Source organism: Eptesicus fuscus, chromosome 8, assembly GCF_027574615.1.
Source record: "Eptesicus fuscus isolate TK198812 chromosome 8, DD_ASM_mEF_20220401, whole genome shotgun sequence".
In the NCBI taxonomy this organism is placed as follows: Eukaryota; Metazoa; Chordata; class Mammalia; order Chiroptera; family Vespertilionidae; genus Eptesicus; species Eptesicus fuscus.
In genome coordinates this window covers 92,078,364-92,090,417 of record NC_072480.1, presented here as the reverse complement: position 1 = coordinate 92,090,417, position 12,054 = coordinate 92,078,364, and the positions used below count along the sequence as shown (strand labels likewise).

Here is a 12,054-nt window from a genome sequence, read left to right as displayed (position 1 = left end):
AAAAAAGTAAGATTTAAGCTGGAGCAACCCGGCGGGCCCTTCCCTCTCCTTCCCACTCTCCCCTCCCTGGCTGCAGGCCCGGAGTTCCTGGAGCCGCCTCGGCTCGGCTCCGCTGCAGCAGGCGCCCAGCCCGAGACAGCTGCCCAGCTACGTGCCTGGCGGCTCTGCAGGCTGGTCCGGCCGCGGTCCTCGCCTGAAGGATGGCAGAGTCAGTGAGAAGCACCCGCCTCCCCGCGGAGGAGTGCCAAGCTCCCCGTTTTATGGAGAAACTGAAACCCTAGCTGACTCGTCCTGGGTTGAGCTTGGGGACAGTTAAGCCGTGCCTGGCCTCAGAGCTGGGCGCCTCTTCCTGGAGAGCCCGCAGCGTGGCACCCCGAGCGGGCTCCGCCGGGACTGTTCTCGGCTACCGGTTCCCACCGGGCCCCACGCCTCCATCCTCGCCCACGGGGGAGCGGGCTCACGCCCTCGGGGTAGATGATTTGGGTCATTCCTATATTGATTGCACTTGGTGACTCCAGCTTAGTTTAAATATTAAAACATAATCTCAATCCACAAAAGGAACTTGGCCACAAAAACGTAAGTTTTTTAGCGGCGAGGCTGTACCTGTACTTGCCTATGACTAACACGGAAATGTGCGTGCCGTTATGCACATTACCGAACAATACAGTGTGCTCTGTGGGAATGGAAGAGTAGGAAGGTTGCAGAATAGAAGGCAGGTTGAGTCCAAAGGAACCCCTTGCTTCCGTCTCCCCTGGGTGAGCCTGGGTGCGTGCCCGCTGCCCTTCGGTGCCCACGCCAGCGGCAGCCGGGGCTCGCCTCACACTCAGAAGTCCCTCGTTCAGGACTGAACGTGGTCTTGAGTATTTGTGATGTTTCTAAAGGGGCCAGTAAGACACGACGGCAGGCATTTAAAAGTATCTGTTACTAGTCTTGCCATGAGCAGGATCCTATACATGGCAGGGGCAGAGGTGTTTCTTTTCTATTTCTACTTCCGCAGGAAAACGAAAGGTTATTTAGGGTCCCATCCGAGCATCCGTACACATTCTGATCTCCCACAGAAACTGTTGCACGGCCAGCCATGGCGGGGGCACACGTGGGCCGGGGCGCCTTGGCGGGCAGCCAGCCTGGCGGTCTCCGCTGCGTCCGTCCATCCGTCCGTCCGTTCGTCCGTCCGTTGCTCAGTTGTCTGACGCTGCTGTGTCGCCCGGCCCTCCCCGCAGGCCTCCATCTGCCGGAGCAGCCAGCCCCTGTCCGGCTTCAGCGCCCGGTGCCTGGAAGACGAGCAGATGCTCCAGGCCATCAGGAAAGCCAACCCGGGGAGCGACTTCATTTACGTGGTGGACACGCGGCCTAAAGTAAGTGTCGCCGTTCCGCCACTCGGGTGCGCGCCTGTGCAGCTCTGAGTCGGGGACTGGACCAAGGCAGAGCCACGGGCTGTCCTCCCCGCTGAGGCGGCTTCGCTGCGAAGGGGCTCCCCCCTCTGCACAGTCAGCACCCCGCTGCTCTGCTCTGCTCTGCAGGCCGCTGCCCGGGGTCCTAGGCTCCTGCGTGCGCGCCTCAGGCCCTCTGATACTCCCCCTCGTGCTGGGCACACAGCACGCACCACGTGTGTGTTTAATGTTATAGATCACGCTTCTAAAATGTTTAAAACAGCCTTTTCTTGGTGAAGGGATGAAGCAACCCCCCTCTCCCCACCCCCTCACACACACCCTCACAGACGCAGACAGACAGTATGGTGATTGTCAGAAGGGAAGGGGTGGAGGGGGGTGGAAGAGGGTGAAGAGAGGATAAAGCTGATGGGAGGAGACCTGACTTGGGGTGCTGAACACACAATACAACACACAGATGATGTGTTGTGGAATTGTGCACCCGAAACCTGTAGACTTTTATTAACCAAAGTCTACATGGAGGTTAAGAACAGGTCATTATAGCCCTGGCCGGTTTGGCTCAGTGAATAGAGCGTCGGCCTGCGGACTGAAGGGTCCCGGGTTCGATTCTGGTCAGGGGGCATGTATCTCGGTTGCGGGCACATCCCCAGTGCGGGGGGTGCAGGAGGCAACTGATAGATGTTTCTAACTCTCTTTCCCTCTCCCTTCCTCTCTGTATAAAAAAATCAATAAAATATATTTTTTTAAAAAAGAAGAAAAAAAAAAAAAGAACAGGTCATTACAGACATAGTCTGTACTCGTGGGTGATGTGAGACATTATGAGAACTGGACACTGTCCTGTGCGTACACACCGAGACGCTGGCCATTCTCCGTGCTCCCCTGAGTCTCCTTTCATCGGTGCTGTGCCTCGTGGTCTGGGTCACTCCACTGGACGTTTTCCTAGTGTGAGGTCGGTGCCCCACGCACACCCCTGCGTTTCTGGCGGGAGTGCGGCTGCAGGACAGGTGTGGCGGAGCAGAGAGGATGCCCCGGTATAAGACGGGTGTCCCAGCCAGACCACGTCCCAGCAGAGGATACGGAAGGGTCCCTCCTTTTCAGATACATCCTCAAAGCACCTCATGTAGACGAGCTTCAGACGGGAGGGCCGGGGTGGGCGGGGGACAGTTTCTCTGCCTGAAGGCTTTCACCTGACGATGCCAGAAACTCTCTGACCTGCTGTTCCTGTCCGAGATGTGCTTCTCCTTCTGGCTCACTGCGCTCTGCCCCCTCCTTTCTCAGCTGGACTGCCTTCCCTCCTTCGTTGTGCCTTTTGTGAAGGTCAAGTACAACTATTCTTTTATATATGTATGTGTATATTTTATTGATTTCAGAGAGGAAGAAAGAGAGAGAGAGAACATCAATGATGAGAATCATTGATCGGCTGCCTCCTGCACACCCCCTCCCGGGGATCGAGCCCGCAACCCGGGCATATGCCCTGACTGGGAATTGAACCGTGACCTCCTGGTTCATAGGTCGATGCTCAACCACTGAGCCTCATCAGCCGGGCAAGTACAGCTGTTCTGCTCTCCCTAACGGTCAGGAGAGACTCCATGGATGTCTGCTTCTCAGATACGTACACTGAAGACAAGATAGAAAAGGAAGGAAAGACAGGGGCTTGACTGAATTGGGGTGCCCTTCTCCTGTGCTGTTTTCCCAGATTTAACTAAAGGCAAACAGATTTGCCTACTCGTTGAAGGGCCAGTGAGCCAAGTGTACATACTGTGTTATGTAAACCTTCCGGGAAATGTGGCAGCTGGTGAGCCAGGCATAGGCCAGATTTAAAACAAATTAATCCGAAGGATTTGATTGGAAGGATATATTTAGCAGTGAGTGTGTTTACTCTCTACGATAAGATGTTTCATGCTGATCCATTAAAGAAAATCGGTGTCGCTGCAAGGAGTGCCCTCTCGGCATGTTTACCCACACGCTTCACATGAGGTTGGAACTGCTTGCTGAGAGCTTTCATACTTTCCAAGACCATGTCTGTCGATCTTGGTTCAGAGTGTCATCCTCGGTAGCCCGGAGACCGAGTCCATGTCTGTTACGGCGGGTGGGCAGTGGCAAGTGGGATGCTAGAGTGAACTCTAAGTCAGCATGGATCTCCCATGTTAGCCAACTGTTCACCTCCTCCCCCAGGATCCCACATACATGAACATGCCCTAGGACCGTGGTCGGCAAACTGCGGCTCGCGAGCCACATACGGCTCTTTGGCCCCTTTGAGTGTGGCTCTTCCACAAAATACCACGGCCTGGGCGAGTCTGTTTTGAAGAAGTGGCGTTAGAAGAAGTTTAAGTTTAAAAAATTTGGCTCTCCAAAGAAATTTCAATCGCTGTACTGTTGATATTTGGCTCTGTGGACTAATGAGTTTGCCGACCACTGGGCTAGGAGACTTGGCCCTTGGCCTCTTATGCCAGGAGGGCAGTGATGGTCAGTAAGTGTTATCCAGAAAAGCAGTGACTACCACCGGAGAGAGAATTGCAGTCTTGTCCAGCTTCATAAAGACATGTTTACCTCTTATCACTCCTTCACAATCCCCCTTCCCCGGGGCACAGGCCGAGCCCTGGGAAGAAAGCAGAGAAGGCGGGGGGTGCACCAGGGCAGACCCCTCCCCAGTCCAAATGGCCTGTAACGAGGGGCAGGTCATTGCGCGTCACATATGGGATGGGAGTTTTAGGTGGAGTTGGACCGAGGTTTCCCATCTGAGTGTAATTCGGAAGCTCTTCCTTCTCTGAGGATGTCCTTAGGGGAGAGAAGGGAGGATTTCCACCAGCGCAGTGATGGGCGGTAGCTGCCAGAGGTAAAAGCATCCCATGTTTTCATGTTTGTAGTACAATGTAAGGCTCTTTTTTTTTAAATGTATTTTATTGATTTTTCACAGAGAGGAAGGGAGAGGGACAGAGAGCTAGAAACATCGATGAGAGAGAGACATCGTCCAGCTGCCTCCTGCACACCCCCCACCGGGGGATGAGCCCGCAACCAATGTACATGCCCTTGACCGGAATCGAACCTGGGACCTTCCAGTCCGCAGACCGATGCTCTATCCACTGAGCCAAACCGGTTTCGGCAATGTAAGGCTCTTTATCTCAGCAGTGACGGAGGGAGGGGGAGAAAAGGACAATCATTTGACACTCCGTGCTGGGACGGGGCCCAACCCTCCTGCCAAGGTCAACGTCTGTTCTCCATTCCCAACCGCAGAGGCCCGGCTCCTGTTAGGATTCAGGTGTCGAAAGTGCTCAGCTGAAATCTGAGACTCGGAGCTAAGACAGTGACCAGGCTGACCTTTAACTCAATAGCAAGACGGTCGTTGACGAAGCTTTTATGGTTTTGCTTTGTTCGATGGGTTGGTTTTAAGATGAGGGGAAGAACCGGGTTCTTTCTCTTTACATGTTTAGACTGCTCACCTGCCAGTGTCATCCCACTACTGATATTCATTTGGGGGGCGAGCCAGTCATTAGCTCCTCACCGAGGGCCTGTCCTGTGCCAGGTCGAGGACATAGACAAGGCCCACAGCTCCCGGAGCTCGTGTCCTCCCCTCTCCCCCACCCCCCATTCCAGTGGGTCTTGGTGTCATGGACACTAACTCGCAGAGTTTTCAATTAAACCTGCTTAGAAGCCTTCCGTTGCTCTCCAGGGCCACAGATAAAGTCTAAGCATCTCCATCTGCCCGTTTGTTAGGCTCTCGAAAGATTTTCCAGCTTCTTCCCTTGCTGTTGCCGCCGTACATGCACCTCCCACCTCGCTGCCACAGGTTGGCTCACAATACCCACCTGCTCCTTTGGTTTTGACTCCCCACCTCCTGTCGTCCTCAGTGTTTCATCTGGAATGCCCATCCCTTTCTCTCCATCCTTCCAGATTATTACCGTCCATCTCAAGTCTTCCTTCTTTCATGAAACATCCCCCCTGATCCTGTGGGCCACTTGGGGCTGCTCCCGATTTGAGCTCCTGCTGCTGCCGCTGCCTCCAGTCACTCAGCTCCTGCCCAGCCCTGCCATGTGCTGCTATGAGCTTTCCCTTCCACTCGGTGATGAGCGTATGGCGGTGGAACAGCTTCTTGCTCATCTTTTTATTGTGTTCATTGCCTGGCACACAGTAGGTGTTCATTAAGTGCCTGTTGAGGGGTGAGTAGGCTCCTTTTGTTTCGTTTAGGAGCTTTTCTGAATGTAAAGAGGCTGAGGTTATCCAACAGCCGCGTGATCTTAGGTTAGAAACAGGGTGCCTTTTTCCAGTTCCACTTTTCATTTGTCCGCTGTGTTTCTTGAGCATAAATTGAAACTGAGATGTAGTTACCCTTCATTGTTTTATTTACTGGGGAATTTTTAGGAGCTGAAATAAGTAGGTTTTCCTTTGTTTGTTTGTGTGTTTTTTTAAATCCTCACTGGAGGATATGTTTTCTATTGGTTTTTGGAGCGAGTGAAAGGGAGGGAGAGGGAAAGGAGGCGGGGGAGAGGAAAGAGAGAGAGAGAGAGAGAGAGAGAGAGAGAGAGAGAGCGCGAGCTGAAATGAAGTTCTTACCCAAAGAGATGGGAGACCAAATTAGATTGACTAATAGTGTTTTGTTATATAAGGGACATTTTATCTGAATATATATAATATATAATTACATAAATTATATGTATAATTGGTCCAGTGGTCCAGGATAGCTTCTTGAATTTTTATTAATTTTAAAACTGTATTTCCTGCTTTGAGGGTTCAGCTGTTGCCACATTATCATATTAGGTCCTGTGAAATATGTAGAAACCTTGAGAAAGTACACTTTGGATGGGAGGCTAAATAGTGCCACCTTCTGTTCACTGTGAGAAGTACCATGGACTTTCAAGAAGTCACCTTGTGTTGCTTCTTTGCTTCTAAGACTACCGATACATTCTCCCCGGTTATAGGCGATCAACTGTGTAAAAATGTGAACAGACTCTAATTGTAGGTTATGATAATAATAACTATAAAAGTATTTTGGGTTTATTCATTGCACTGTTTACGAAGAGTACCTCTGTGGCATGAGGTGAGCAGGATTAACTTGAATTATTCCAGCTAGAGAATAGCCCTAGGGTTCAGGTAGCAGGAGGATACTCACCATGACCCTGGGAATCATTTTATTTTATGAAGCTCGCTGTAAAGGACAAGCCAGTGGCTTTGGAAAATAATTATACGAATAAACTTTCCCCCTTAAAATATTTAAACATTTTAAAGCATGAACGTATGTAGTCTTAAAAATAACATTATTTTAAAATTGTTTCCCTTGATTAAGGCCAAACCCTTTATTCCTATAGCATGTCTGGGAGAAAGAGGACAATCTTTAGTGCATTGGAAGAGGGGGTCTGAGGGGCTGACATGGCCCAGCTGATGTCACATGAGCGACATCACGGAGCAGGGCCACTGTGGAAATGGGACGTGTCTGCCGCTGGTTTACGCTTCACTTCTGAAACGCTTGACTTCTGTTATTTAAATTACGAACCTCATGTAGCTTCTTGTAACAAGGACTACAGGAGCCTCTGAGGTAGTATTGATTTTTTTTTTTGTTTTCACTGAAACAGGAAATTATTTTGAGGACTATTATTTCACTACTAGAGGCCCAGTGCATGAATCCGTGCACTGGTGGGGTCCCTCTGGGTGGCCTGCAGGGATCGGGCCGAAACCCACAGTCCAACGCCGCCTGCAGCTCCTACCTGCCGCTCCCACTCATCCCGGCCCCACTGTGCCTGCCGTGGGCTCGCACCCAATCAGTCCCCATCAGGAGAGGCTCGTGCTGCCACGGCAGCACTCACCAGCCATGAGCCCTGCATCTGGCGTCCTCCTGAGGGGAGTGGCCTGCGGGATCAGGCTGAAACCAGCTCTCCGACATCCCCCGAGGGGTCCCGGATTGCGAGAGGGCACAGGCCAGGCTGAAGGACCCCACTGGTGCACGATTGAGCCGGGGAGGGACCGCGGGAGGGCTCTAGGGCATGTCCGGCCCATCTTGCTCAGTCCCGATCGGCTGGACTCCACCAGCAAGCTAGCCTACCGGTAGGAGCATCTGCCCCCTGGTGGTCAGTGCACATCAGAGCAACTGGTTGACTGGTCAACTGTCTGCCCCCTGGTGGTCATAGCAGCTGGTCAACCAGTTGACTGTCTGCCCTGGTGGTCAGTGCACGTCATAGCAAGCAGTTGAGCAGCCTTAGCATATCATTAGCATATTACTCTTTGATTGGTTGTTCAGTTGTTCTGCCGTTCAGTCTATTTGCATATTACCCTTTTATTATATAGGATTATTATATAGGATAGATTGAATTTAATATAATTTAGTCCACATAGAAAGACAATCCTGGAGACGATGTGGATAGGGACTGGCGGGGCAGGCCTTCCATCACTTGCCACCTCTACCTTTCTGCTTCCAAATTGGAAACAGTCTTCCATGCACTTTAATTCTGCTGACTCAAACCTGCATAAACATTAACACTTCCCTGTAGGTTGGTTTATTTTTCAAAAGATGGGATAATTGTAGAATATTATTTTGTAGTTTACTCTTTTCACTTAACATGTTAACATGCCATGGGCCAATTCCACGTTTGTCCGTCTGTCTCTGTTGATAGATAGATACGTAGGTAGATAGATAGATAATCTAATGTTTCTCTTAGCCCTGTTAGTAGTCCAGGGCATGAATTTATCATAATTTATTCAGTCATTGTCCTATTGAGATATTCATAGATTTTCACCTTTGTGCTATTATATAAAAAGTTGCATTAAATATTCTTGGACGTGTATCCTTATGTGCTGATACTTTAAATTGTGTCAGATTCTCATAAACAGGAGACCTGGGTCAAAGAAAACTTAGCTTTTTGGAAAGTATTTATTAATATCCTCTCAGTATAGCTTTGTGGTCCTAAAAATTGATGTTTTTTTTTCTGGTGGTGAGTCCCTGGTGTCAGTTCCTTGCCTGGGACAGCCCCCTGTCCTCTGTGGGTAGAGAAAGACCAGCAGGTATTCTAGAAATCTGTGTATTTCTGAGCTCAGGCAAGACCTGTCCCCTTCTTGACTTTGGTTACACAGGATGAGGGCAGAGTCTGTACTTAATAAATTTCCTGAAAATCCATGATTGTTAAACTGTTTGCATTAGGAAATCTTCACTTCTCAGATACAGAATCTATACTAATAAAAGAGTAAGATGCAAACTGACTGTACCTTCCCGACACCCACCAGCCAATCAGGAGTGAGTATGCAAGTTAACCCAACAAAGATGGCAGGTTAATTTGCATATGCAGGCGCCGAGCGGCCAAGGGCGTTCCGCACCACCCCAGCCGCTCAGGGCCTCTGGGCAGCGTGGGAAGGCGGAAAGGCGGCTCCGGCCAGAGCGAAGGCGGTGCCGGCAGCCAGGGTAAGGAAGGCCCATCTTGTATAAATCTTCGTGCATCGGGCCTCTAGTTATGGTAATAAAAATGATCCCAGCCCTCTTAACAGGCCCCCAGATTGAAGTAAGGTGGCTGGAGGACGTGCCTCTGCAGGCAGCGTCTGCACGCCCTCTTTTCATCGCACTCAGTGGTTCCTGCTTGAGGCTTACTTGGCCGTCTGGACGATTCTTATAGGCGAATTAGAACGATGCAACCGTTCCTATTTGATGGCATGCTTACTGGCAGCATGAGGCCGGAGGAGGTAATCACTTAACCCGCAGGGCCTCACACTGACATCCGTGTCTGCTGGGACTCTTCTGCCGATCACAGGTTATAATGTTTGGTATTAGATCGGGGCAGGTTGGTTCCGCCCTATTTGCTTTGGCACCAGTGACAGGGAACTGTGAGGGGCAGTTTGTCTGTAGAATGTGTATCCATAGGATGCTTGTTCCCAGCTCAGACAGTGTTCCCCATGTCGATACATGTATGTTGTCAGGAGCAAGCTCAGCATGCGTGTCTGAAACTGCACAGCTCAGTACAGTGTTCCCGTGATGCAAAACATTTTGAATGTTGTTCGGGATAGCCACGGCACGCTTCGGCGGTTCCTGCCCTGGATATTATGGGTGACTATTCTGTGTTGCCGACCGCTGCAGCTTAACGCCATGGCGAACCGTGCTGCCGGGAAAGGCTACGAGAATGAAGACAATTATTCCAACATCAAGTTCCAGTTCATCGGGATAGAGAACATCCACGTCATGAGGAACAGTCTGCAGAAGATGCTGGAAGGTAAGCCACTTCCTGTGCACAGCATTGAGAGAAAAAAAAAAAATGCAGTTGAATGTTTTCGTGCCAAAACGGAACAAGATAGCCTTTGCATGTTATAGTTGTGTTTCTACAAAGATGCTGTTTACACCGGTGGGTTACGTTGGGAAGCATATCCTATTGCAGGGACTTTTATTTGGTTTTTGTGTCACGGGGACGTGGTGAGCAGGCAGGTCCTCTCCCTCCTTATATCAGTTTGAGTCTCATAAAGCAGCAGCCCCCGGCTCCGGAGCAGAGAAGCGGTCCATAGGCTGAATCCGACTGGCTGACGGGCCCATAGAAGGGAGGATGCTGGGGGGTCCCGATCCCCATTCTCAACAGCGGCACCCCTGGCAACGTGCCCACAGCTAACTGACACCCACTCACCCCACGGTTCCGAGCACGGTTCCGAGCACAGGGGACACACACAGACACGCAGTGAAGGACATTATGACAACAGATCACCTTACATAGAAGAATCATTCATGTGGCCAAACAAGCGGTAAGCCGAGGAGCAGAAATTCTGCATTTCAAGCAAAAACCGGCTGCGTTTACTGCCTGGGCTCCTTGTGAGCGTCAAGGCCCGAGGAGGAATCTGCTGGCACAGTCACCACTCCTGGTTCTCGTGGGAACCGGAACCGAGCGAACAGGGAGGGTGCGTGTCCTGGGGACCCGGCGAGGCCGTGAGCGCTGGGCGGGCCCTTGTGGGGAGGCCGGGGAGGCGGCGCTGAGCGCTGGGGCCGAGGCTGTCTGAACAGGACGTGCGGTGTCTGGGACGAAGAAAGTGCTGGGTGGTTTTCTCCAGGAGGCACATGTGCTCTCGGTTACGTAGGCGGCTCTCCGCTGAATGGGGACATGCGGGTGTGGTGAGGCCTAAGGGTGGGGCTGCAGAGACGTGGGTGGCACAGACGGGCCTGACTTCCATCCTCTCTCCTGGATTCCTCGGGTCGTCTCCGTCACGGTGAGACCTTGAACCATCTCCGGGGCTGTGTTTTGCTGTGAAAGGAGAGGGTTGGACTAATGATGTCCAGGGGCCCTGCCAGCCGTGACCGCTGTAAATCTCCGACGGGATGCCCCTGGTCGCAGACACTTCCACACTGAGCTTTTGGAGGGTTAGAAGAACTTCCTGCATCGGGAAACATCCCGGCCGCAGAGCCATCTCCTCCGACGTCCGCAGGGAATTCGGGGAACCCCCCAGGTCAGGTCATGGTGACCGTGCCCCTGAGCCTCTCAGACCTCTGGAGATGGTCATTCGGCAGCTCGGCTGTCCCTGTGCTTTTAAGGTTCAAAATATTGGACTTGCTCGGCCCTGCCATCGAAAGGGTGGTCTCACTGTACTGTGAAGCGTGTTCGTCACTATCAGATCATTGCTGTTCTTTTAGGTTTCTTTTTTAAACATTTTATTTATTGACTTTTTAGAGAGAGCGTGGAAGCGGGGGGAGAGGGAGGGGAGAGAGAGAGGCATTGATTTGTCGTCCCACTTACGTGTGCATCCATTGGTTGGTTCTCGTGGTGCCCTGACCGGGGACCGGGGATCGGGCCTGCAGCCTTGGTGGTCAGGACGACCCTCTAACCAACCGAGCCGCCAGGGCCTTCTTTCTGTTCTTCATTTAGTGGTTTCATAAGCTGACTTCTGAGAGCTGACATTTTCTTTACAGAAAGTCGCTCCTGAGAGTGCTTATGACATGCCACTGGGCTTTCATGTTTAAAATAGCGTTTATTTGGTTTCCTATTAGGAGCCGTTTCTCGAATGCCCGGGGCCCGACTCGCTCAAGGACATGTGTGCCGAGCACGTTCCAGGGGGCCAGTCTCCTCCCCGTTTCGTAAGGGACCGCGGCCCCGTGTCCCTGCAGGGAGCAAGGACCGCTCTCTGGATGCCTGTCGGGGACCTGGCCAATGTTTGTCCATCTGTTTCCCCCGAGTAAATGATAAACCGCTGTGGAGCCTCCTGCCGAGGTGATGCAATCTGCCACCGCGGGAGCCTCCCCGCCTGCAGACAGCGGCCTTGGCCTCCAGGCCCACAGCTGGTCCCCGGTGGGAAGGGAAGTAGCGTGTCCCTCATGGCCGTTTTCTTCCGGTCTCCCCCCAACCACTGGTGCTGGTGTTAGCAGAACGGATTCTGAGGAACGGAGGCTTGTTTGCATCCCGGCTGCAAACCAGCTGTCTGTGAGCCAGAGCTGCAGGCGATTTCATCAGAACCTGACATCTGGACCAAGTGCGTGTCCTATGCGAGTCCCCTCTAGAGCTGCACGAACGTGTACGTTGGACCTACGCGTTCTAAACCCAGCTGCTTTGTGGCATGCGTACCTCCCAACGACATAGTAATGATGCCTTCTGGTTAGGCAGAAAGTGTGTGATTTATTCAGTGCTTCCCACCGGAGCTTCCCTTTGGATCATAGAGAGAATGGTTTTCCCCTCAAATAAGAAAAGGGTGTAGAACAGCCGATAGAAGTGCCTGGGACAGGCCG

At 51.9% G+C, this 12,054-nt stretch overlaps 1 protein-coding gene across 1 annotated transcript in view; it reads left to right on the top strand.

Annotated features, from left to right (window-relative positions):
• The window catches only part of MTMR7 (myotubularin related protein 7), a 45,422-nt gene that overhangs the window by 11,868 nt on the left and 21,500 nt on the right, over positions 1–12,054 (top strand). Inside the window, exons 3-4 of the mRNA XM_008146228.3 lie at positions 1,221–1,355; positions 9,439–9,571. Coding sequence (XP_008144450.2) covers positions 1,221–1,355; positions 9,439–9,571 — 268 coding nt within the window. The remainder of the gene's footprint in view (positions 1–1,220; positions 1,356–9,438; positions 9,572–12,054) is intronic.